General features: G+C 44.8%; 1 protein-coding gene across 6 annotated transcripts in view; it reads left to right on the top strand.

Annotated features, from left to right (window-relative positions):
* LOC110537311 (bromodomain and WD repeat-containing protein 3) overlaps window positions 1-23481 on the top strand; it is a 25749-nt gene extending 2268 nt beyond the window's left edge. For 2 of the 6 annotated variants that reach the window (XM_036937299.2, XM_090192130.1), the window contains 36 exons: window positions 7104-7254; window positions 7424-7522; window positions 9279-9439; window positions 9555-9776; window positions 10057-10157; window positions 10288-10358; window positions 10543-10643; window positions 10768-10808; window positions 10895-10999; window positions 11100-11250; window positions 11391-11525; window positions 11650-11778; window positions 11882-12107; window positions 12206-12352; window positions 12556-12736; window positions 12903-12996; window positions 13121-13285; window positions 13374-13447; window positions 13570-13765; window positions 14005-14121; window positions 14493-14600; window positions 16294-16418; window positions 16504-16586; window positions 16841-16952; window positions 17145-17206; window positions 17511-17666; window positions 17801-17921; window positions 18106-18231; window positions 18349-18421; window positions 18535-18588; window positions 18735-18878; window positions 19237-19389; window positions 19546-19718; window positions 19852-19940; window positions 20033-20185; window positions 20475-23481. In XM_036937299.2, the coding sequence (XP_036793194.2) occupies window positions 7104-7254; window positions 7424-7522; window positions 9279-9439; window positions 9555-9776; window positions 10057-10157; window positions 10288-10358; window positions 10543-10643; window positions 10768-10808; window positions 10895-10999; window positions 11100-11250; window positions 11391-11525; window positions 11650-11778; window positions 11882-12107; window positions 12206-12352; window positions 12556-12736; window positions 12903-12996; window positions 13121-13285; window positions 13374-13447; window positions 13570-13765; window positions 14005-14121; window positions 14493-14600; window positions 16294-16418; window positions 16504-16586; window positions 16841-16952; window positions 17145-17206; window positions 17511-17666; window positions 17801-17921; window positions 18106-18231; window positions 18349-18421; window positions 18535-18588; window positions 18735-18878; window positions 19237-19389; window positions 19546-19718; window positions 19852-19940; window positions 20033-20185; window positions 20475-21205 (5130 nt within the window). In that variant the 3' untranslated portion in view covers window positions 21206-23481. Of the gene's footprint in view, window positions 1-5187; window positions 5337-7103; window positions 7255-7423; window positions 7523-9278; window positions 9440-9554; window positions 9777-10056; window positions 10158-10287; window positions 10359-10542; window positions 10644-10767; window positions 10809-10894; window positions 11000-11099; window positions 11251-11390; window positions 11526-11649; window positions 11779-11881; window positions 12108-12205; window positions 12353-12555; window positions 12737-12902; window positions 12997-13120; window positions 13286-13373; window positions 13448-13569; window positions 13766-14004; window positions 14122-14492; window positions 14601-16293; window positions 16419-16503; window positions 16587-16840; window positions 16953-17144; window positions 17207-17510; window positions 17667-17800; window positions 17922-18105; window positions 18232-18348; window positions 18422-18534; window positions 18589-18734; window positions 18879-19236; window positions 19390-19545; window positions 19719-19851; window positions 19941-20032; window positions 20186-20474 lie in introns of those variants that run through there. The other 4 variants (XM_036937300.2, XM_090192132.1, XM_090192129.1 and 1 more) reach the window with 3 other exon arrangements.
* The last annotated feature ends 1730 nt before the right edge of the window (window positions 23482-25211 follow it).

The following is a 25211-nucleotide window of genomic DNA, read 5'->3' on the forward strand; positions in this document are numbered from 1 at the left end:
TCTTGGACCTAGACTTGGCGCTCTGGTACCGCTTGCTGTGTGGTAGCAGAGAGAACAGTCTGACTAGGATGGCTGGAGTCTTTGATGCCTGGTACAGGGGTCCTGGATGGCAGGAAGCTTGGCCCCGGTGATGTACTGGGCCATACGGCAGGCTAGCCTAGTGGGGCGGCAGGCTAGCCTAGTGGTTAGAGCGTTGGAATAGTAACTGGAAGGTTGCAAGTTCAAACCCCCGAGCTGACAAGGTACATCTGTCGTTCTGCCCCTGAACAGGCAGTTAACTCACTGTTCCTAGGCCGTCATTGAAAATAAGAATTTGTTCTTAACTGATTTGCCTAGTTAAATAAAGGTAAAATAAAATGTTAAAAAATACGCACTACCCTCTGTAGTGCCTTGCAGTCGGAGGCTGACCAATTTCCATACCAAGCAGTGATGCAACCCGTCAGGATGCTCTTAATGGTGCAGCTGTAGAACCTTTTGAGGATCTGAAGACCCATGCCAAATCTTTTCAGTCTCCTGAGGGGGAATAGGTTTTGTCGTGCCCTCTTCACGACTGTTTTGGTGTGCTTAGTGTGTTAGTTTGTTGGTGATGTGGAAGCCAAGGAGCTTGAAGCTCTCAACCTGCTCCACTACAGCCCCGTTGACTAGAATGGGGGCGTGCTCGGTCCTCCTTTTACTGTAGTCCACAATCATCTCCTTTGTCTTGATCACATTGAGGGAGAGCTTGTTGTCCTTGCACCACATGGTCAGGTCTCTGACCTCCTCCCTATAGGCTGTCTCATCGTTGTCGGTGATCAGGCCTACCACTGTTGTGTCATCAGCAAACTTAATGATGGTGTTGGAGTCATGCCTGGCTGTGCAGTCATGAGTGAACAGGGAGTACAGGAGGGGACTGAGCAAACCACTAATCCCTATGATTAATAGTGTTAAACCGTGTTAAATCACACTGAAAACAATATTTTTGTGTGAAAATATTTCATTTTGTCATTATAACAAGATTGGTAGCAACATTTGAAAATTGTGTGGAAATCAGTTAAAATCATATTGTCATATGCTTCGTAAACAACAAGTGTTGACTAACTGCTTACTTATGGGCCCTTCCCAACAACACAGAGAAATAATAACACAAGGAATAAATACACAATGAGTAACGATAACTTGGCTATGTATACGGGGTACCAGTACTGAGTCAATGTGCAGGGGTACGAGGTAATTGAGGTAGATACACTACTGTTCAGAAGTTTGGGGTCACTTAGAAATGTCTTTTTTTTTGTTGAACGAAAACACTTTTTTTAATCATTAAAATAACATAAAATTGATCAGAAATACATTGTAGACATTGTTAATGTTGTAAATGACTATTGTAGCTGGAAACAGATTTTTTTTAAATGTATTTTTATGGAATATCTACATAGGCGTACTGAAGCCCATTATCAGCAACCATCACTCCTGTGTTCCAATGGTATGTTGTGTTAGCTCAAAATGGCCAGAAACAAATAACTTTCTTCTGAAACTCGTCAGTCTATTCTTGTTCTGAGAAATGAAGGCTATTCCATGCAAGAAATTGCAAGAAACTGAAGATCTCGAACAACGCTCCCTTCACAGAACAGTGCAAACTGGCCCTAACCAGAATAGAAAGAGGAGTGCGAGGCCCCGGTGCACAACTGAGCAAGAGGACAAGTACATTAGTGTCTAGTTTGAGAAACAGACACCTCACAAGTCCTCAACTGGCAGCTTCAGTAAATAGTACCCGCAAAACACAAGTCTCAACATCAACAGTGAAGAGGTGACTCCGGGATGATGGCCTTCTAGGCAGAGTTACTCTATCCAGTGTCTGTGTTCTTTTGCCCATCTTAATCTTTTCTTTTTATTGGCCAGTCTGAGATGTTTTTTTCTTTGCAACTGCCTAGAAGGCCAGCATCCCGGAGTCGCCTCTTCACTGTTGACATTGAGACGGGTGTTTTGCAGGGTACTATTTAATGAAGCTGCCAGTTGAGGACTTGTGAGGCATCTGTTTCTCAAACTAGACACTCTAATGCACTTGTCCTCTTGCTCAGTTGTGCAAATTCTAAAATTATAAACTTGGATTAGCTAACACAACGTGCCATTGGAACAGAGGAGTGATGGTTGCTGATAATGGGCCTATGTAGATATTCCATAGAAAATCTGCCGTTTCCAGCTACAATAGTCATTTACAGCATTTAATAATGTCTACACTGTGTTTCTGATCTATTTTAATGGACAAATTGGGCTTTTCTTTAAAAAACAAGGACATTTCTAAGTGACCCCAAACTTTTGAACGGATGTGTATGTACGTATAGGTAGGAATAAAGTGACTAGGCAACAGGATCGATAAATAGTTGCAGCAGCATATGTGATGAGTCAAAATAGTTAGTGCAAAAAAGGGTAATTGCAGATAACCAATAGCTACCCGGACTAACTATTGAACTTGGGAGTATGAGCTGTTCAGGGTCTTGTTGGTATCGGACTTGGTGCATCTGTACGCTTGCTGTGCGGTCGCAGATGGAACAGTCTATGACTAGGGTGGCTAACGTCTTTGACAATTTTTAGGGCCTTCTGACTGCCTGATATAGAGCCACACAGTGGAGGTGTCGTAATACCTATAAAACATAGTGGTCAAACAGGGAAATGGTTCCAATAGTTTTTCCCCAAAGGGAATTTTAGAAACACTTAAAATAAGGGCTATGTTTTGTGTAGGCTTACCCTTGCGTGATATTTTGATAACCATGTACAGTGGGGCAAAAAAGTATTTAGTCAGCCACCAATTGTGCAAGTTCTCCCACTTAAAAAGATGAGAGGCCTGTAATTTTCATCACAGGTACACTTCAACTATGACAGACAAAATGAGATAAAAAAAATCAAGAAAATCATATTGTAGGATTTTTTTATGAATTTATTTGCAAATTATGGTGGAAAAATAAGTATTTGGTCAATAACAAAAGTTATCCCAATACTTTGTTATATACGCTTTGTTGGCAATGACAGAGGTCAAATGTTTTCTGTAAGTCTTCACAAGGTTTTCACACACTGTTGCTGGTATTTTGGCACATTCCTCCATGCAGATTTCCTCTAGAGCAGTGATGTTTTGGGGCTGTTGCTGGGCAACACGGACTTTCAACTCCCTCCAAAAAAATTCTATGGGGTTGAGATCTGGAGACTGGCTAGGCCACTCCAGGACTTTGAAATGCTTCTTACGAAGCCACTCATTCGTTGCCCGGTGATGTGTTTGGGATCATTGTCATGCTGAAAGACCCAGCCACGTTTCATCTTTAATGCCCTTGCTGATGGAAGGCGGTTTTCACTCAAAATCTCACGATACATGGCCCCATTCATTCTTTCCTTTACACGGATCAGTCGTCCTGGTCCCTTTGCAGAAAAACAGCCCCAAAGCATGATGTTTCCACCCCCATGCTTCACAGTAGGTATGGTGTTCTTTGGATGCAACTCAGCATTCTTTGTCCTCCAAACACGGCAAGTTGAGTTTTTACCAAAAAGTTATATTTTGGTTTCATCTGACCATATGACATTCTCCCAATCTTCTTCTGGATCATCCAAATGCTCTCTAGCAAACTTCAGACGGGCCTGGACATGTACTGGCTTAAGCACGTCTGGCACTGCAGGATTTGAGTCCCTGGCGGCGTAGTGTGTTACTGATGGTAGGCTTTGTTACTTTGGTCCCAGCTCTCTGCAGGTCATTCACTAGGTCCCCCCGTGTGGTTCTGCGATTTTTGTGATAATTTTGACCCCACGGGGTGAGATCTTGCGTGGAGCCCCAGATCGAGGGAGATTATCAGTGGTCTTGTATGTCTTCCATTTCCTAATAATTGCTCCCACAGTTGATTTCTTCAAACCAAGCTGCTTACCTATTGCAGATTCAGTCTTCCCAGCCTGGTGCAGGTCTACAATTTTGTTTCTGGTGTCCTTTGACAGCTATTTGGTCTTGGCCATAGTGGAGTTTGGAGTGTGACTGTTTGAGGTTGTGGACAGGTGTCTTTTATACTGATAACAAGTTCAAACAGGTGCCATTAATACAGGTAATGAGTGGAGGACAGAGGAGCCTCTTAAAGAAGAAGTTAAAGGTCAGTGAGAGCCAGAAATCTTGCTTGTTTATAGGTGACCAAATACTTATTTTCCACCATAATTGGCAAATAAATTAATTAAAAATCCTACAATGTGATTTTCTGGATTTTTTTCCCACATTTTTTGTCTGTCATAGTTGAAGTGTACCTATGATGGAAATTACAGGCCTCTCATCTTTTTAAGTGGGAGAACTTGCACAATTGGTGGCTGACTAAATACTTTTTTGCCCCACTGTAAATCTCTCAGACAAGGTGACTTTTATCAATATATTCAGATCTATTTTCTCTGATTCGAAAATGCTAATTAGCATCAAATTAGACATCATGCAAGACTACAAATTCCTGCAAGCTCCTGCACGTGTCAATTTAAACCTTGCACAAGACAATGCACAGAATTGTCAATTTTAAATAATTTTTGCCAATTTATTATTACTACAGTTAGCTAACATTTGATAGTTAATCTAGAGATTCTTACCATTGCCTCGATTCTTCAGTCTAGTCCAGATCATCATGGCATTTGTAGTTCTTTGATAGCCACATTAGCAGCTAATTTTGGTGGGGTAAATACAAGCAAATATATTGATAAATGTCACCTTCTCTTAAAGAGATTTACACGGTTATCAAAATGTCATGCCAGGGTAAGCCTACGCGAAACACAGGCCTTATTTTAAGTGTTTCTAAAATTGCCTATGGAAAAAATGAATGGTGGAAAAACGGTTGGAACCATTTTCTTGTTTCTTTGGTGGGGTTTTAACGGCGGTTAGCATCCAATGTTAATGGTGCATTACCGCCACCAACTGGACGGGGTATTGAATAAGAAACAACAACAAAAAACACTGCGGGAAAGTGGGAAACGGGCATCATACCAAAACACACGGCAACTTAGAAAACCCATCCCACTTCTTCATTCACAGTCCACTCTTCCAGAATACATCCCTACACAGGCTCAGGGGTCTGTGATGGTGGTACATTCACCAACAGGATTTCTTGCACGGCCTTGGCTGTGAAATCACGAAGACCCAAAAAACGTTCAGCGGCATTCACTATGATTCCAATTTTCTTAGACGACTTCTCTGCTTGTGCTGTACAGAAGGTGTTGTCCTGACACCACACTGACCGGTCACTGACCTTCCTACAGGCTGTCTGATCGGTGATCTGGCCAACCACTGTCGTATCATCAGCAAACCTAACGATGGTGTTGGAGTCAAGTGCAGCCACGCAGTCGTGGGTGAACAGAAGGTACAGGAGGGGATGTTGAAGCTCAAGTCGACTACAAAACCCACAATGTAATGCTCTCTCTCTGGGGTGGCTAGCAAACATAGCTACACATAATAATACTAAAGTCAATATCAGCATATGAAGTAGTCTAAAATCACCCAAACAGACTGCACTATCAATTTAGGAGATTCTCTCTGAGTTCAACTTGCAGTTTGCCTCTGCCCAGAGTGAGTGCAAAGTACGTTGCTATAACAACAATGGCCCTTTCTCAAATTTCTCAGACGCGCGTTGCGAGATGGTACTTGAAGGAGAAAATTAGTTGAATAATTTGGTAAAATGCCAAAGAATGGGACATGTAGCTGCTCAGTGTTAAGGAAAGAAAATATGTGCCAAGTGTGGAGGGGCACATGATTATAGTGATTGAGGAAGCAATGTGAAGGTTAAGTGCTGTAATTGTGGAGGAGAACACAGTGCAGCATTTACTGAATGCCAGGTATAGAGCGCGGTATAGGATCAGATATAGATAAAGGATCAGTCATAATGTATCATATGCAGGGGCCGTAAAACCAATTGGATGTTCCTGTAGTAAGTGGAGCTACTGTCGGTGAAGTTACTAGGGAATTATTTATTTAGTTTATTTTCATGGTAGTTAGATCATGATTTATTGTACAATCCATCACAGTAGGTGGCAACATGCACTTAAACAATTATTTGCGGACCTCCGTGATATCATAGAAGAATATTTTTTTAATTGTACCTTTATTTAATTGTGGGGCAGCAGGTACCCTAGTGGTTAGAGCGTTGTACTAGTAACCGAAAGGTTGCAAGATCGAATCCCCGAGCTTACAAGGTAAAAATCTGTCGTTCTGCCTCTGAACAAGGCACCCTCTGTTCCTAGGTCGTCAATGAAAATAAGAATTTGTTCTTAACTGACTTGCCTAGTTAAATAAAGGTTAAATAAAGGTTAAAAAAAAACATTTTTGGCAAGACAGTTAAGAACAAATTCTTATTTACAATGACTGCCAAACAAGGACGACACTGGGCCAATTGTGCGCCGCCCTATGGGACTCCCGATCACGGCCAGTAGTGATACAGCCTAGGATCGAACCCAGGTCTGTAGTGATGCCTCTAGCACTGCGAAGCAGTGCCTTAGACTGCTGCGCCACTCAGGATCCCCTAAAAAGAATTCGGTACACTGTTTGGATTGAGCACATCTAAATGAAATATATATACTTGGTCATGGCGATTATAAACGGATGGATATATTCTAGACAATATGCCCATACCATCTGTTGGCTGATTTGACAATCTCTAGGGCAGGCAATTGTTTTAAATGCTTTTTGATAGGGGATGACACACTATCTCCACTGACGAGAACCATGTAGCTATGGCACGTTCCTACACAATTTCCTGATTTCACAGACGGACAACTTAAAGTTAAATCATGGGAATTGTTTTATTTTACTCACTGATAGGACATGGGTTTTCACCAAATGGACAGGAGTTTCATGGTTTTTATTTAATGGGGTGGATTATCCCTTTAATACAGGCAAACAACTTCAACTGTATGTGGCATTTGTGCTTATGCTCCAATTTCTCCCCTGCCCAGTGTCCGTTTTGGGCAGAACATAAAATCAAACTAAAGATGTATTTTGACGTCTAGTTTGTAAATATTAAAGTGTCTAGGGATACGGTTACATTTTCCCTAATGTTGCTTTGATGACATTTTCCTACTGATTCCACTCACACAGGTCTATATGATGACTGTTTTCCCTGATGTGTCCACAGGTGATCTTGAACCAGCACATCCCAGCAGACTACCTGCTGAGAGTATGCCAACAGATCGGTCCTCTCATAGACAAGGAGGCCCCACCTAGCGTCCCTGGAGTCCAGACCCTCCTGGGCTTGGGAAGGCAGTCTTTGCTTCGCACAGCTAAAAGTGAGCCCCCCCCCCCACAATTCCCTGTTTCTTTCTCTTGCCATCAAAGACCAAACAAAATAATGTCATCATCACTAATCAAGGTGCTTGATTACACAGATGCGGAATACATGCCCCAGACTCCCAAGTCATACAGTCTGTAATGCTTTAGAACCATGTGTTCTGTTAGGTTGTACCCACACAGAATGGAGCGGAACTGCTGTTGCTGCGCTGCACCGGGGTCGCCCCCCAGAACCACCAGTCAGCTTTGGGAAGCCCCCCAGCATCGGTAAGCTGTGCTGTAAAAAGAAAAAAAAGAATATTCCTGAAACCTGTAAATTATTGGAAACACTACAGAGCAGTACATACAGTGCCTTGCGAAAGTATTCGGCCCCCTTGAACTTTGCGACCTTTTGCCACATTTCAGTCTTCAAACATAAAGATATAAAACTGTATTTTTTTTGTGAAGAATCAACAACAAGTGGGACAGAATCATGAAGTGGAACGACATTTATTGGATATTTCAAACTTTAACAAATCAAAAACTGAAAAATTGGGCGTGCAAAATTATTCAGCCCCCTTAAGTTAATACTTTGTAGCGCCACCTTTTGCTGCGATTACAGCTGTAAGTCGCTTGGGGTATGTCTATCAGTTTTGCACATCGAGAGACTGAAATTTTTTCCCATTCCTCCTTGCAAAACAGCTCGAGCTCAGTGAGGTTGGATGGAGAGCATTTGTGAACAGCAGTTTTCAGTTCTTTCCACAGATTCTCGATTGGATTCAGGTCTGGACTTTGACTTGGCCATTCTAACACCTGGATATGTTTATTTTTGAACCATTCCATTGTAGATTTTGCTTTATGTTTTGGATCATTGTCTTGTTGGAAGACAAATCTCCGTCCCAGTCTCAGGTCTTTTGCAGACTCCATCAGGTTTTCTTCCAGAATGGTCCTGTATTTGGCTCCATCCATCTTCCCATCAATTTTAACCATCTTCCCTGTCCCTGCTGAAGAAAATCAGGCCCAAACCATGATGCTGCCACCACCATGTTTGACAGTGGGGATGGTGTGTTCAGCTGTGTTGCTTTTACGCCAAACATAACGTTTTGCATTGTTGCCAAAAAGTTCAATTTTGGTTTCATCTGACCAGAGCACCTTCTTCCACATGTTTGGTGTGTCTCCCAGGTGGCTTGTGGCAAACTTTAAACGACACTTTTTATGGATATCTTTAAGAAATGGCTTTCTTCTTGCCACTCTTCCATAAAGTCCAGATTTGTGCAATATACGACTGATTGTTGTCCTATGGACAGAGTCTCCCACCTCAGCTGTAGATCTCTGCAGTTCATCCAGAGTGATCATGGGCCTCTTGGCTGCATCTCTGATCAGTCTTCTACTTGTATGAGCTGAAAGTTTAGAGGGACGGCCAGGTCTTGGTAGATTTGCAGTGGTCTGATACTCCTTCCATTTCAATATTATCGCTTGCACAGTGCTCCTTGGGATGTTTAAAGCTTGGGAAATCTTTTTGTATCCAAATCCGGCTTTAAACTTCTTCACAACAGTATCTCGGACCTGCCTGGTGTGTTCCTTGTTCTTCATGATGCTCTCTGCGCTTTTAACGGACCTCTGAGACTATCACAGTGCAGGTGCATTTATACGGAGACTTGATTACACACAGGTGGATTGTATTTATCATCATTAGTCATTTAGGTCAACATTGGATCATTCAGAGATCCTCACTGAACTTCTGGAGAGAGTTTGCTGCACTGAAAGTAAAGGGGCTGAATAATTTTGCACGCCCAATTTTTCAGTTTTTGATTTGTTAAAAAAGTTTGAAATATCCAATAAATGTCGTTCCACTTCATGATTGTGTCCCACTTGTTGTTGATTCTTCACAAAAAAAATACAGTTTTATATCTTTATGTTTGAAGCCTGAAATGTGGCAAAAGGTCGCAAAGTTCAAGGGGGCCGAATACTTTCGCAAGGCACTGTATTTCATTGTAAATTCCTTTACCTCTGCCCAACTCACCTCTACCCTCTCGCTGTTTAGTGTCCATCATGGGTGCTCGCCAGGCTACTGGCACTGCCCGCTTCGGCCATGCCCTGCCGTCCTACACCTACCAGCATATGAAGATGCACAGGCGCATCCTGGGCCACCTGTCCTCTGTGTACTGTGTGGCCTTCGACCGCAGTGGCAGACGGATATTTACGGTAAGAGTCTGACAAAAGACGGGAAGATATACCAAAGACAAGTTGTTGTCCGTTCCCTCTGAAGTGTGTCAGTCTCTATGCCGCCGGTGTCTCATCATGACCTCTCTCCTTCCAGGGTTCTGATGACTGTCTGGTGAAGATTTGGTCCACGGATGACGGCCGGCTGCTGTCCACCCTGCGTGGCCATGCGGCCGAGATCTCCGACATGGCAGTGAACTACGAGAACACGCTCATAGCCTCGGCCAGCTGTGATAAGGTCATCCGAGTGTGGTGCCTGCGCACCTGCGCCCCCATCACTGTGTTGCAGGGCCATGCAGCCTCCATCACCTCCATTCAGGTCAGGACAAGTAATAGGAACCTAGCTAGTTATAGCCTTCATTATTCATTCGTGTTAGGTTCACCTAACACCTTTTTTGCGCTATTGGTTAGAGCCTGTAAGTAAGCATTTCACTAATACCTGTTGTATTTGGCGCACGTGACAAATAAACTTTGATTTGATTCATTTACCTTCTGTGATGTAAAATATCTTGCATGAGGCCTGTTTTTTTTTTTTGCATTTTTGTGACCCTTTCGATTTGAGAAATATCAGTGTGTTTGACACCCCCTGTCCTCCTCAGTTTTGTCCGGCAGTAAAAGGACCGATGCGCTTCCTGGCCTCCACGGGCGCAGACGGCATGGTGTGTTTATGGCAATGGCACTCGCTCAGCATGAAGTTTGTGTAAGTGTTGGACAGCGGAGGTTGTCTGAGGCATCCAGGGAGGAATGACAAGGTGATGCTGTCTTTATTTTTAACAGATCCTTTTTGTGGCCTAAGTGACCCTAACCTGTGTTTTCTGTTTCCTCCTCAGTGACCGGCCAGTCAAGTTCATTGAGCGGTCAAGGCCTGGGGTCCAGATTTCCACCTCCTCCTTCAGCTGTGGTAGGTGGCCCCTAATAAACAACATGCTTTACATTACATTACAATTCCTCATCACATTTTCATTGATTTTATGGAGTTATTTGCAAATTACTATTTGAACAACATGAGTCAAGGTAAAGTTTTCACGAATCCACAGAACTAGATCAGTTTGTTTAATGTACTTACCTGTTGCTCTTTGAATCAGGTGGGATGTTCCTGGCCACGGGCGGTACTGATCATGTGATCAGGGTGTATTACCTCGGCTCTGAAACACCCATGAAACTGTCTGAGTTGGATGCTCACATGGTAAGACAGCAGAGAAGAAGAGAAAAGAGAGCGGAGACAGAAGAATAAATAGCGCTAGAGCACTTGTACTGTTCAGTTTGTTTCTCACTACTCCTTTTGTTAACTCCTACCTCTCTTCTTCCAGGACAAAGTTGTGGTGGTCCAGTTTTGTAACAACAGTAACAGGTTAGTGTGCACACTTGTCTCTTTACTTTGATAAAACTATTTTGATTTGTTGCTGTGTGGGCTCTAACTGCTGTGTCTGTCCCCAGCCTGAGGTTTGTGAGTGGCAGCCGGGACGGCACGGCTAGGATCTGGCATTACCAACAGCAGGAGTGGAAGAGCATTACTCTGGACATAGCCACCAGACTACCAGGGTAAGACAATGCTGTCTATAATTGTCTGTATTGCTGCAAATGGGTGTATGGGTTTGTTTGTCTCGTGGGTAAGTGTTCTTAACGTATGACTGTGTCACAGGAGTGCTGTTGTGAATGGCGAGGACAAGACCAAGCTGGTGCCGACGATGGTGGCCTGGGACCGCGGTGACCGCACGGTCGTCACAGCGGTCTCTAATTACCTGCTCAAAGTGTGGAGCTCTACCACGGGCCAGCTGCTGCATGTGCTGTCTGTGAGTAGATGTCTCTATCTCCCGTTGGTCTTCTCTGCAAACAGCTGGAGACCTCTGGCTCTGTAGAAAGGCATAAAACCGTCTGGTCTCTTCAGTGAGTGTGACCTGTTGGGACTGAATGTGTTGTGTTCCTCCTCCAGGGTCATGATGATGAGGTGTTTGTCTTGGAGGCCCACCCATTTGACCGCCGCATCATGCTGTCTGCTGGTCACGATGGCAACATCTACATGTGGGACCTCGCCAAGGGAGCGAAGATCCGCAACTTCTTCAACATGGTGAGAGCCTGACTGCTGTTCCAGTTAGCAAAGGATCTTCATATGTACTACACGGTGAACGTGTTGGTGGCGTACCAGTGTTTTCACCCTGGCCGACATTCACACAAGCCTTCCTCTGTCTCAGATTGAGGGCCAAGGCCACGGTGCAGCGTTTGACTGTAAGTTCTCAGCTGATGGACAGCACTTTGCCTGCACTGACTCCCATGGCCACCTGCTCATCTTTGGCTTTGGCTGCAGCAGACCCTATGAGAAGGTGAGTGTCTGGCCTTTACACATGGCTCATTTGAACATAGATATGTTAATTCCATGTCATCTAATTGCTTGTAAAGAGAATAACAAATCCCCATCTCCTCCAGATTCCTGACCAGATGTTCTTCCACACTGACTTCCGGCCCCTGATCCGGGACGCCAATAACTTTGTCCTGGACGAGCAAACCCAGCAGGCGCCCCACCTCATGCCCCCTCCCTTCTTGGTGGACGTGGACGGTAACCCCCACCCCACCCACTACCAGCGCCTGGTGCCCGGCAGGGAGAGCTGCAAGGAGGAACATCTGGTGCCCCAGCTGGGCTACATGGCCAATGGTAAACCTCCTTATCAACGCTTTCAACAATGTTTCTTTACCTGGCTCTGGGATCAAAATGTGGATAACGTTGGGAATTGTAACTTATCTGTTGCTTAGGTGATGGTGAGGTGGTGGAGCAGGTGATTGGCCAGCTAACAGCAGATGAGGGTCAGGGAGAAAGCCCATTGGATGTCCTGATCAGACAGTTGCAAAACCAGCCGGATGAGAGGCGGGACCAAGAGAGAGAGCCTGAAGGAGAGGGGGGTACGTTCCACAGTTTCATATAACCATATTTGCATACTGGAATGACCCTCATACAGTGTGTGCATATTGGATTTCAGATGTTGTAGTCATTAATTAAATATTCGCTACACTCGCATTAACATCTGCTAACCATGTGTATGTGACAAATAAATTTGATTTGATTTTGATTTGATATGTGTAACTCTGTTTTTCCTTATTTGAAGCTGGTGAGAGACCAGAGGTAGTGGGATCGCCCCCTAACGTGGGCCTGAGGAGGAGTGGTCAGGTGGAGGGGGTGCGTCAGATGCACCACAACGCCCCTCGCAGTCAGATGGCCACGGAGAGGGACCTGCTGGCCTGGAGCAGGAGGGTTGTGGTCAACGAAGTCCAGCAAGGAGTCCTCCGGTGAGACTGACTGACCAGACAGACAGAGCCTACCTTAGATGGCCTTGAACCTTGTGTTCTAACCAGTCCTGCCCATCTTCTTCATTTTGAGCCTTGGACCATTTGTAAGATTGGTGCTGAGGTAGATATCCCCCAGTGGCTGACTAAATCTGTTTGCGTTGTGTAGGGTGATGGAGGAGACCAGACGGGCCAAAGGTGAGGTGGAGTGTTCCATCTACAACACAGAGAGGAGGAGGAAGCCTGTACCCAGTTCTCCTAAGGTGACTACACTACTGTCCCACAGCTCTCTATTTCTTTCAGGACAAATGTGTGCCCCTTTGTTGAATTCTACCAATTGCTTTACTTTCTTTTCTATCATTCAATAACAACTTCTCCCCCCTGTAGACTGAGCAGCAGGCTCCCTGCAAGCGCTCCCTGCGGCGGACCCAGAGGAAGAAGAAGCAGACCAGACCTCCACCAGCGTACCAGACCCGCTCAGCAGGAGAACGTCGCCGTGTGAACAGGGGGAGGATCTCTGACAGCCAGATGGACTCGGACAGCGATGGAGAGGTGGGGGGGTTGTAGTCTGTTCTTGAAGTAGCAGAGGACTCGCGTTGTCATGTCAGTGGAGGTCTAATTATGTTTCTGTGTGGAGCAGGCAGAGGAGCATGCAGAAGCCAGCGACGTTTCCTCTGATGGGGAAACACAGTGGCAGAGTGACAGCAGTTCCAGGTAAATGTCTGCCATCTCCTGAAAAGTCAGTATACTGCAGGAACATAGGTATCCATTCATTACTCTACCTTATGTCTGTGATTACAAAATACACATTTTGATACCACTTTTCTCCCCCTCAGTGTCTCCTCCAGTGACTACTCTGATTGGACAGCTGATGCGGGGATCAACCTCCAGCCCCCCAAGCGGACAAGCAGAAGGCAGGTCCGACCGCCCGGTGGCTCCAGCAGTTCAGAGGAGGCCGAGGGCCAGGGAGAGGAGGCCGGAAGGAAGCAGGCGGAGGAGAAGAAGAAGAAGCCCAAGCAGACCAAACAGAAGGTGTGCTCACGGAACGTACAGTAGAAACATGGGAATGTCAGGAAATGGCACAGCCAACTTGCTGCTTGGAAATGGCATATTATTATTGATCTTGTATATGTTCTCAGTTACTGTCTGTACGGAGTGTAGAGCCTTTGACTTTGTTTGAATTTGATGTGCTGAGGTCTCGTGACTGAGGGCAAGTTCCCTTAAGAGTGTGTGTTATTTCAGACCGTTTAACCCCCTGTCTCTGTGCTCAGAAACCTAGCTCGTCTCTGTCTCTGGCTGGGTGTGATGCGGAGGAATGGCTGCCCCCCTCCTGGATCATGGAGACCATCCCCCGCCGCTCTCCTTTTGTGCCACAGATGGGTGACGAGGTAAGGAAACCTACTGCCTTACGGGCCTTAGGTCCAACAGAGTACACCAGAAACCTTGGGACTATAAGGTTCTATCAGCAAAAAAGATGATTCTGTTATAATTGGCTTGAAAGTTCTAAACCCTGATTGCTTTAAATGCTGTCATAAATTTTTATATTGTATTATTTTGAACTTAACAATATGAGTAGGTAGAGAACATTGAACAGAACAAGGCTGTGTCAGTAACAGATTTTTGACAAAAAATGCTGATAGTCACAAGCTCTCGAATTGAGCTAAATCTGTACCTAATTGAATACGATAGTGCAAGGTTTGCGTCATAGTTAATAGACACGTGGCCTGTGTGGTGACCCTCTCCACCTGTTCCTCTTCAGCTGATGTACTTCAGGCAGGGCCACCAGGCCTACGTCAGGGCAGTGCACAGGGCCAAGGCCTACAGTATCAATCCTCAGAAACAGCCCTGGAACAAGCTCAACCTCAGGGTAAGACTAACTCTCAACACTTACTCACACTGCTTCCTTTATGTCTACCACATACAGTTGAAGTCAGAAGTTTACATACACTTAGGTTGGAGTCATAACTTGTTTTTTAACCACTCCACAAATTTCTTGTTAACAAACTATAGTTTTTGCAAGTCGGTTAGGACATCTACTTTGCATGACACAATTCATTTTTCCAGCAATTGTTTGCAGACAGATTATTTAACTTATAATTCACTTTATCACAATTCCAGTGGGTCAGACGTTTACATACACTAAGTTGACTGTGCCTTTTTAAACGGCTTGGAAAATTCCAGAAAATGATGTCATGGCTTTAGAAGCTTCTGAAAGGCTAATTTTACGTAATTTGAGTCAATTGGGGGTGTACCTGTGGATGTATTTAAAGGCCTACCTTCAAACTAAGTGGGAAAATGGGGAAATCAGCCAAGACCTCAAAAAATCTGGTTCATCCTTGGGAGCAATTTCCAAATGCCTGAAGGTACCATGTTCATCAGTGCAAACAATAGTACGCAAGTATAAACAGGCAGCCGTCATACCGCTCAGAAAGGAGACGTTTTCTGTCTCCTAGAAAATAACGTACTTTGGTGCGAAAAGTGCATATAAATTCCAGAACAACAGCAAAGGACCATGTGAAGATGCTGCAGGAAACAGGTACAAAAGTATTTATATCCACAGTAAAACGAGTCCTATATTGACATTACCTGAAAGTCCGCTCAGCAAGGAAGAAGCCACTGCTCCAAAACTGCCATTAAAAAAAAACAGACTACGACTTGCACATACTTTTTTGGAGAAATGTCCTCTGGTCTGATGAAACAAAAATACAACTGTTTGGCCATAATGACCATCGTTATGTTTGGAGGAAAAAGGGGGAGGCTTGCAAGCTGAAGAACACCATCCCAACTGTGAAGCATGGGGGTGGCAGTATCATGTTGTGGGGGTGCTTTGCTGCAGGAGGGACTGGTGCACTTCACAAAATAGATGGCATCATGAGGCAGGGTAATTATGTGGATATATTGAAGTGACATCTCAAGACATCAGTCAGGAAGTTAAAGCTTGGTCGCAAATGGGTCTTCCAAATGGACAATGACCCCAAGCATACTTCCAAAGTTGTGGCAAAATGGCTTAAGGACAACAAAGTCAAGATATTGGAGTGACCATCACAAAGCCCTGACCTCAATCCCGTAGAAAATGTGTGGGAAGAACTGAAAAAGCGTGTGTGAGCAAGGAGGCCTACAAACCTAACTCAAATACACCAGCTCTGTCAGGAGGAATGGGCCAAAATTCACCCAACTTATTGTGGGGAGCTTGTGGAAGGCTACCCAAAACATTTGACCCAAGTTAAACTATTTAAAGGCAATGCTACCAAATACTAATTGAGTGTATGTAAACTTCTGACCCACTGGGAATGTGGTGAAATAAATAAAAGCTGAAATAAATCATTCACTCCACTATTATTCTGACATTTCACATTCTTAAAATAAAGTGGTGATCCTAACTGACCTAAGACATGGAATTTTTTAAATGTCAGGAATTGTGAAAAACTGAGTTTAAATGTATTTGGCTAAGGTGCATGTGAACGTCCAACTTCAATTGTATGTTTTTTTCATGTATTACATATCCTTTGTGAGGCCTCTCTCTTATTTCAATATATTTTGTTTGTTTTCTCGTCATTCAGGACCAGGAGTCTGTGAAGGTGGTTGGCATTAAGTATGAGGTGGGCCCTCCCACCCTCTGTTGTCTAAAACTGGCCTTCCTGCACCCCATCTCAGGCAAAATGACCAATGAGTCATTCTCCTTAAAGTGAGTCATCCATCTTATTCTCTTGTTTGAAAAGAATATGGTAATATCCAGCAATAAGTGGCAATGACTTTCCTTGTTCTCTCAGGTACCATGACATGCCGGATGTCATTGATTTCCTGGTGCTCCAGCAGTTCTATGACGAAGCTAAAGAGCACAACTGGCAGACTGGTTAGTGTTGCTTCACTCTAACAGGCTTATGTACATGGTGGTTAGAGGCTAGCAGAGGATCAGTCCAGCTCCCTCGCTTACATGTTCCACCTCCTCTCTACTTTGTGCCATATAAGCAGTGTGGTGTGCTCTCCCACATCTGTGGGATGTACCTTTACAGTTCATACTCCCATACATCTGTGCTCTGTACGTACGATGATTCACGGACCAGCTGTTGTCATGTACTGAAACAAGCAATGTTTTATCCCGGCTAGGTGTGCGCTTCCGGAGCATCATCGATGACGCCTGGTGGTTTGGCTCTGTGGAGGACCAACAGCCACTCCAGCCAGAGTACCCAGACAGCCTGTTCCAGTGCTACGCTGTCAAGTGAGTCAATGTGTACCCCGCACTCAACAGGTCTGATTAACACGTCTGACACTAGATTTAAGGTTACAGTCTGGAGTGGTACATCCCAGTGTGACCCTCAAAAGTTCATACTGTAGCTTACACTCAATAGGAATGCATAAAATATAAATGTCTTATGATACTGAATGCTGAGGTGTGGTTTCTCTTGACTAGGTGGGATAATAGCGAGAGGGAGAAGATGAGCCCTTGGGACATGGAGCCCATTTCTGATGAAGGTTAGTATCACTGCTTCTATCAATGGCTCCTCACCCATCTCAGGTCACCTACTGGAATAATGCAGTTTGTTTTCAGTCAGTTTGCACATTCAAGTGTCTTCCTTGCTAGCTCATTCAACATAACACATGCAGTCTCTATCTATATCAGGTTATTGATAGTGAGACTGAGCTGCCAGCCAATGAGCTGATGTTGTCTCTGACTGGTGTGTTTTAACCAATGAGCTGATGTTGTCTCTAACTGGTGTGTTTTAACCAACGAGCTGATTAATGGTTTCTGACTGGTGTGCTGCGTTCCGTCCCCCAGCGGAGTTGCCAGAAGAGGTTGGTGACGGGGTGGTGGTGACAGAGGAGGAGGTGAAGGCTCGCCTCTACAGGCCCCAGGAGGGGGAGTGGGGGGCTCACTCACGGGACGAGGACTGCCAGAGGGTCATCTTTGGCATCAACGATCTGCTTACACTGGGTAGGTCACTGCTACCACACAGGAACAGCTTTCATGCTAGGAATTCTGCGTTAAATAGATTGTAACTGGAAGTGAACTTGCATATGGATTGGTATTGCCTGATGAGTGTGATGGGCTGTATATTCTGTATGTAGACCTGGCCAAGGCGTTTGCTTCACCTGTGGATCTGCGGGACTACCCCCTCTACTGCACTGTGGTGGCCTACCCCACTGACCTCAGCACCATCCACAGACGGCTGGAGAACCGCTTCTACAGGTCAGCACTGACCTCTCCACACTCACACTGTAGTCATCCCTCAAAACAATTGTAATTGTCGCTAATATTCCATTTATCCTTGCTGCCCCGTTGTACCTCTGTGTTGGGACTTTGGTATGTGCCAGTTTGGGGAGATCAGTGACTCTCACTCAGCTTATCCCCCCCGGGTGTTCCTCTCTCCTAGGAGGATCTCGGCTCTGATGTGGGAGGTGCGCTACATCGAGCACAACGCCCGCACTTTCAACGAGCCCCAGAGCCCCATCGTGACAGCAGCCAAGGTGGTGACTGACGTGCTCCTCCGCTACATTGGGTAGGGCACCCCGGACATCATACTAAAATGAAGGGTGTAGATTTCCACAATGTGAAATCTACTTAAAGAACTTGGTTTTGACTGCAAATATGACAAGTTGTTGTGTGGTTTTGTCAGGGACCAGAGCTGCACAGACATCTTAGATCTGTGCCACAAGGTGAAGACGGAGCTGAGCAGTGGAGAGGACGAGGTGAGACATGGAGAAGTACATGTACACCCCAAAGGAGTTCATAGTGATATTTAAATGGTATTGGTGGTCTATTAAACTGTACTAAGAGTACTTGTCTCTCTGTTGGTGTGCAGACTGCTGAGGTGGACGTGGACTCTGACACTCCAGGGACATCCACAGGACAACAGGTAGGGGAGGGTTTCATCTCAAACATGGAATATGCATTGTTTTTGCTATGACTGTGATTCCTCCTCCCTGTTGTCTTTCTGCCTCCTGTTTTAATTTATTTAATTTATTTACCTAACTGGAAACCTTCCCTTTCTCCCACTTTCAGCGGGCCAATCCCAGTCCTAAAAAGCGTGGGGTTGTGTTAGACATTCGTGTGTGGCGGGGCCAATGTCGGGAGCTGTTGCGGCGTATGATGGACGGCCCTGACTCTGAGCCCTTCAGACAGCCTGTGGACCTCTTCACCTACCCAGTAGGGCTTGTTATTATAGTCACTGCCACTCCCACAGAGACATGATAACATCCCCTTACAGGATAAGTGCCTTAGGATCTGAGTGCTTTACAATCTGGCTCATTTAGTCCGGTAACAAGATCAAACCTGCTCCTGGTCTAAAAAGCAATGGCGATTCTTCTTTGAAAATACTTTTTATTTTAGGATTAGGTTTAAACTGTTTCTGGGAAACCAGCCCACTGTCATTTCAATCAGAGACGCTGATAGTCTTATTAGTCTGACTGTAGTGGTTCAGAAGTATTACAAACTATCTGTCCTCAATTCTCAGTTAAGTGGTTTCAGACGTCCTAAAAACAACCCTCTCTCCCTCCTCTCCCAGGACTATCGAGACATCATAGACACTCCCATGGACCTGGGGACTGTTACAGAGGCGCTGGTCGTCGGAAACTACGAGAACCCCATGGAGTTTGCCAAAGATGTCCGTCTCATTTTCAGCAACTCCAAAGCATATACACCTAACAAGAAGTCACAGGTTAGTCTACTCATTCGGACAATTTTTTGGGTTGCACCTCGACTCACGTTGGTTGAGCACTCCCCACTTCTTTCCAAGATTGTGGGTCTTATAACCCCTGACCCTTATGTGTTCTGTGAGAGAATGGGGTTTTGATCTTCATTGTTTTATCTTCAGATCTACACCATGACCCTGAGCCAATCAGCCTTCTTTGAGAGACAAATCATCTCCATCATCTCCGACTACAAGTCTGCAGTCCAGAACCAGCGGAGGAGGAGTCGCCAGAGTGTCAGCTACAGGAAGAGGCTGAACAGTGGAGGCAGCTCCCCTCCCACCAGCCAACCCTCCAGGTACTGGCCTGGCTGGAATGCCTCTCTACAACTTTAACCCTTACCACTGTAATAAACACACCTGTTATTTACCACTCCTTGTAGGATCTATTTAGATTTCACCTCAAACACTATCTTGGTGTCTTATCTCTAGTCCTAAAGGGAAGCACAAGTCGGGGAAGAAAGCAACACCCAAAAAATCCCAACCCTCATCTAAGAGCCAGTCTCGCAGGCCATCTCAGGGTAAGTCTTGTATGTTTGTGTCTGTGGCGGTATGTGTGAAATGTTTGAGGCGATGGGAGGTTGGGTGGTAACGTGAGGTGCTGCTATTGCAGCGTCGGAGTCGAGCAGCGTGGTGGTGGAGGAGGACAGCCAGCCCTCATCCTCCTCCAGCTCCGGGACAGGCAGCCACATTGGGGGCCCAGGGGCCGACCGTGTCACCCGCAGTCGGACCACACCCATCAAGAACTCTGGTATTACTACACAGGGTAACCAACACCAAAAGGCAGTGGATAAATAGTCCTTCATAGAGATGTTTTACCAAGCTATCAAGACAAATGTCTTTAGTTAGTTTCCCAACTACTTGAATGTTTGAAGTCAACCTGGTTAAAACGCAGCAGTTAATGGTGTTATTGCTATGTTTTTCAATGCTACCAAAATCACACAATCAGAAAGGGTTATCATGTAAGCCTACTTGGTAGCTGTTGCTGGAAGCTACTTTAGTCAGTGTTGCTGTGATATATTTAACAGGGAGACTATGTATGTTTGTCTCTCCAGAGCGTAACAGACCTCTCACCAATGGTGCCAGACAGAGCCACCGGCGAAGAGTGCTGCAGGAGGGGGAGGAGTCTGGAGGATCCAATAGCTCCTCTTCATCATCGTCTTCCTCATCATTGTCCTCATCAGACAGTGATTCAGACAGTGAGTCGGAGGTTGGGAAGTTCGTGGAGGGAGGAGATCACGACTACAGCAAAGCTCCCTGCTTAAAGACCCGCCACAAAGCCAAGGGCAAGATGGACGTTTCTGGGAAGAGGAGGCGGAAAGAAGAACAGGAGGCGGAGGAGGCTCCAGAGAGAGCCAAGAGAGCACGAGTCCAGGCAGAGGATGAGGAGGAGGAGGAGAAGGATGAAGATGACGACGAACAAGATGAAGACGAGGAGGAGGAGGAAGAGGAGGAGCCACAGCCGCAACCGCAGAGAGAGGAGGAGGATGACGAGGAGGAGCCTGAGGAGGAAGAGGAGCCTGAGGAAAAGGAGGAATCGGAGGAGGACGACTCTGAGCAGGGTGAGGGTGGGACAGAGGGCGGTCAGAAAAGCAGTAGCCGCAGTAAGTCTGGTCAGGTGAACACCCGGAACCAGGGCCGCAGGACAGTGTTGTACAACGACGAGTCAGATGAAGAGTCGGGGACCACAGAGGACCCCCTCAACCTAGGCATGTCCCGCTCAGGACGGGTACGTCGCATGACCGAAAAGGCCCGTGTCAGCCACCTCATGGGCTGGAACCACTGACACACACAGACCCCTCAAACTTCCTCAAACTGGGCTTTCTAACCCCAACCAACCACCAATCTACCTTACCCACCAAGCGTGATACTGAGACTGGACTCTGTTCAATTGACTAAATTAATACTTCAGGGATTTCTTTTTTTAATGATTTTTGCATAATTTTGCTTTGTGTAGGAGACTGTTTACGACTCTACTGGCAGTGGTGCTCCTGATAATCTTGCCAAGGGACCTCCCTCCCTGGTCTTCAGGGTTACTCATTAACATGGACCTGATCAAACTCGCTTCCACCTAACTTACTGCTCTCCTGGGCCTTAAAGACTCCTTACTCTTCTATCAACTCCTCTCATCTGCTTTTCCTCTGCCATCTTTCTACTTGCCCTTGCATTCTCCCTTCTTCCTGGTCGTACTACTACAAAGTTTCAGAGATGCCAAAAACCGGTGCTCATGTTATATCTCAAGGAGACTGTACGGTCTGTTTTTCTCTACCACCTGGGTGACAGAAAGTGATGTTCCCTCTACTCTCTGTTTGTGTCCTGTCTGAACAGTACATCTCTCCCTAAATGACCCTCTTCCACATGACCCCCTCTGTGTTGGGTTGTCTGATTTGATGCTAACCCTGTCACTATTCTTCATCCTCCCAAATCCTCACCCTTCTCATTGAGAGGTCAACTCTGGTGTGCTCATTCACTGCATAAATGTCCCCTTTCAGGTGTCCAGGCTAGGTCATAGAGGCAAGGTGATTCTGTGGGTTTTAGTTCAAGACTATCTTCGCGTAGGAACTGATTGATTCTAATTAGTTGAGGTGGTGACTTCCTACATCATTAATTATGTCTCGTTATAAAATGCTGCATGCCTACAGTAGACTGTTCCGCCATTGAATCAGAGACAGATGTAGCTCCTTAGTTAACTCCTGGGCCACTGAATGTTTTTCATGCTATATTCCCCCTAGTCCCTATCTGTTCTGTAGAATTTGTATATTTGCACATACAATAGTTTTATAGAGGCTTGGCCATGTCCTCATCCTGTGGCATGTGGTTGTTAGGGTTGATTGATGTCTAGTGTGCTAGTGCCATGAAAGAGTGTGGGTAATTGGAAAGGAGAAATGCAAAGCTGTTGTATAAGGATTGGAACCATTGTTCTATTTTTGTTAGTCGGAATATACTTTTATGGATAAAATGAACACATTAGTTTATAACTTCCAGGGCACTGTCCTTCAAACCAGTCATTGGTTCAAACACCAATGTGAATCATGGTACTTTTTGGGAGATGTTCGCCCATAACCACCACTCACTTCCACCTCGTGCTGAGAAGGGCATTTTTTACTGCAGAAATGTGTATTTCTTTCACTGTATTATACACTTTGCAATTCTTTCTTAGCTAATACTAATGATGGTGAAATATTTGCATATTTATCTATTGTGTGGCAGCTGAATTTGAGAAGGCTTTTGTTGGGCTGAACATCCATTGCACCTCTGATTTCCTCTTAATTGGACAACCAGAAAAGCTACAAAGAGCGAAGGACTTTTTTTTTCATGCAGTTTTAAAGAACAAAGGACTTTATTTGTGTGTACAAATCACAGATACATTTTGCCAGTAATATTCACACCTTTGTGTACAAATACATCTGATCAAGTTGTTGTGAGCATTATTGATCAGACGGTTGTGTTTGCTGGCTCGAAGGTCGGAGCGACTGGTCTGCCTTAGGAACAGACCGCATGGCTACAGACAGGCAGGTTCTCTTCTCCTTTCCTTCCACTTCCTAACATAAGGTGGTGTGTGTGTGTGTGTGTGTGTGTGTGTGTGTGATACAGTTTCATGACTTCACCCAATGCTCCCAGGATCCCCCCCAGCTCCTCTGCCCCTTGATTACCCTACTACACTCTGGTTTAGTGGCTCTGAACTCTCATGTGTCATGTGGTGGTCCATGCTACTGCTAGTCATGTTGCCACACGAGAGAAGGAGATGGGACTCTGGGAAGTCAATTCATTAAGCAAGGTTTTGGTTAGTCAATCGCCAGCCAGCATTAACTCTGTCTGCAAAATCTTTGTGGGTGTAGAGTTTGAAAAGACCTCAAATGTGCCAATAGATAGGCCTAAATACCTACTCAATATTTTGGGAATGTGCTCTCTTCATATAATAGATGGTAACTGGACTGGCCTCCTAGTTGTTTATGAGTTCAATGATGACATTCTAGGTGTAATATGTGTTTATTTTTTCCCCCTACAAAATGTTTTTTTTCTTTTTTCTAAAAAATAAAGGAGTAACAGATTTTCTCCAAACTTGGCACCCCTGGTATTTCGGTTTAATTCAGTCACATTCTATAAACACAAACATGTTTTACAATGATTTACATGTTCTGTCACTTCTCATGGAAAGACGGGACTGTGAATTCTCATTTCCTCTAGCTAAGTGTTCCAGCCATTTTCTCCTGTACCTCCATATTTGTTTTCCTAAACCCCTTGCTGTCAACGTGCTATCATTTGAGTTATCACGACATGGTTTGCACATCCTGCCAGTCAACACACTTGGTACAAACTGAGCTGCCACTCTTCCCCGGGCCCTGTAAATTTGACTATAGCCACTCTTGTCTGGCTGTTTCAAACCTATCCCGGGCTTGGTGAGTCATCTCTGGCTGCCCCTTCAAAGAGCCATGATGAGTCACAAAGATGCACCATATCTCTGCAGTGATGTCAATCCTACCTGTCCCTGACCACACCACGTTCCCCTCTGAGTGGCCTACTCTACCTTGGAGAAGTAATAGCAACAGTCTAGGCATTGGATAGGGTATGGAATCTAGGAGGAGAGTGGAAACATGTGGTGGTATGGTTGGTTTGTTTGCAGCCAGTTAGCCTTGTGATAGAGGTGACTCAGCTAGCTGGGCTATGGACAACCAATCTAGCTAATGCACTGGAGATTGGAAAGGTGAGTCAGATTGCCAGCTAGCAACCATACTTAGTGCTCCTCTGCTGTATGTTGCTCCAGCACTCCCAGAGAGACTGCACTGCAGTGATGTTGAGTTTTTGGATGTAAGCAGGCAAATTGATCAATTTGGATTATAAAAACCAAGTGTGTTACTTCCCCTCGAATGTTGAAGTCACCTCAGCACGTGTCTGAAAACCGTGATAATTACGTTCAGCATCAACCAGCCACTTTTCTCCAGGGAAAATAGTATCAGTATCCCTGTTTGGAGGCTGAATGCAAGAAATCTGAGAAGGTTATTTAAGTGCGTAAGGTTTATTGTCAAAATGACCATACAAATTCAGCTAATTTTGAATATGAATACAGAGATCATGAAAATTCATGATGTTTCTCTAGTAGTTCCAGAACAAGTTCAGACACAAAATAATTCCACCTAAAGAATCCCAACACATTACTGTATTACAATTTACAATCAACGCTATGGTATATGAAAGTACCAGATTACTGCAGTTACATTTACATTAGACTTTCCTCAATATTGAATTGGTTAATCACAAATACATCTGCTACATTTATAGTTCACTAATCAACAATAAGGTTGCGTACGTTTACGTTGTGCTTCAGTTTCATTTGCCTGTTAAAGTAACTCACTGCCATGACTGTGCTGAAAATACATGTTGTAGATCTTTTACAGTACCTCTTGTTTATCTTATACAATGAAATGCCACACGCTGGGAAATAACAATTGAGAGTGAATCTACATTTGCTGTGAGTGTCATTGTCGCACATGGTCAACTGTAAATACTACCACATAAGAGAAATTGAGGGGTGATAGTTTAAACCACTTTGGAATCTCTCATCTTAATGACCCTGATTTTTGCCCTGATAAATTACCTTTGTCATTCATTAAACACTAAAACATTCACCAAGGATGCAATCAGACATTGTTCACACCCAGATAACAAATCAATATGTACTCCACATTTTCCCAATACCTAAGCACAGCTTATGTCATATCAAGATTTGTGATTACAATACAATATTAAAGAATGATCACTTCAAGAAAGTTAATTCACTTAAATTGAAGAAC

Source organism: Oncorhynchus mykiss, chromosome 12, assembly GCF_057628025.1.
Source record: "Oncorhynchus mykiss isolate SJ-2025 chromosome 12, ASM5762802v1, whole genome shotgun sequence".
NCBI classification, from domain to species: domain Eukaryota; kingdom Metazoa; phylum Chordata; class Actinopteri; order Salmoniformes; family Salmonidae; genus Oncorhynchus; species Oncorhynchus mykiss.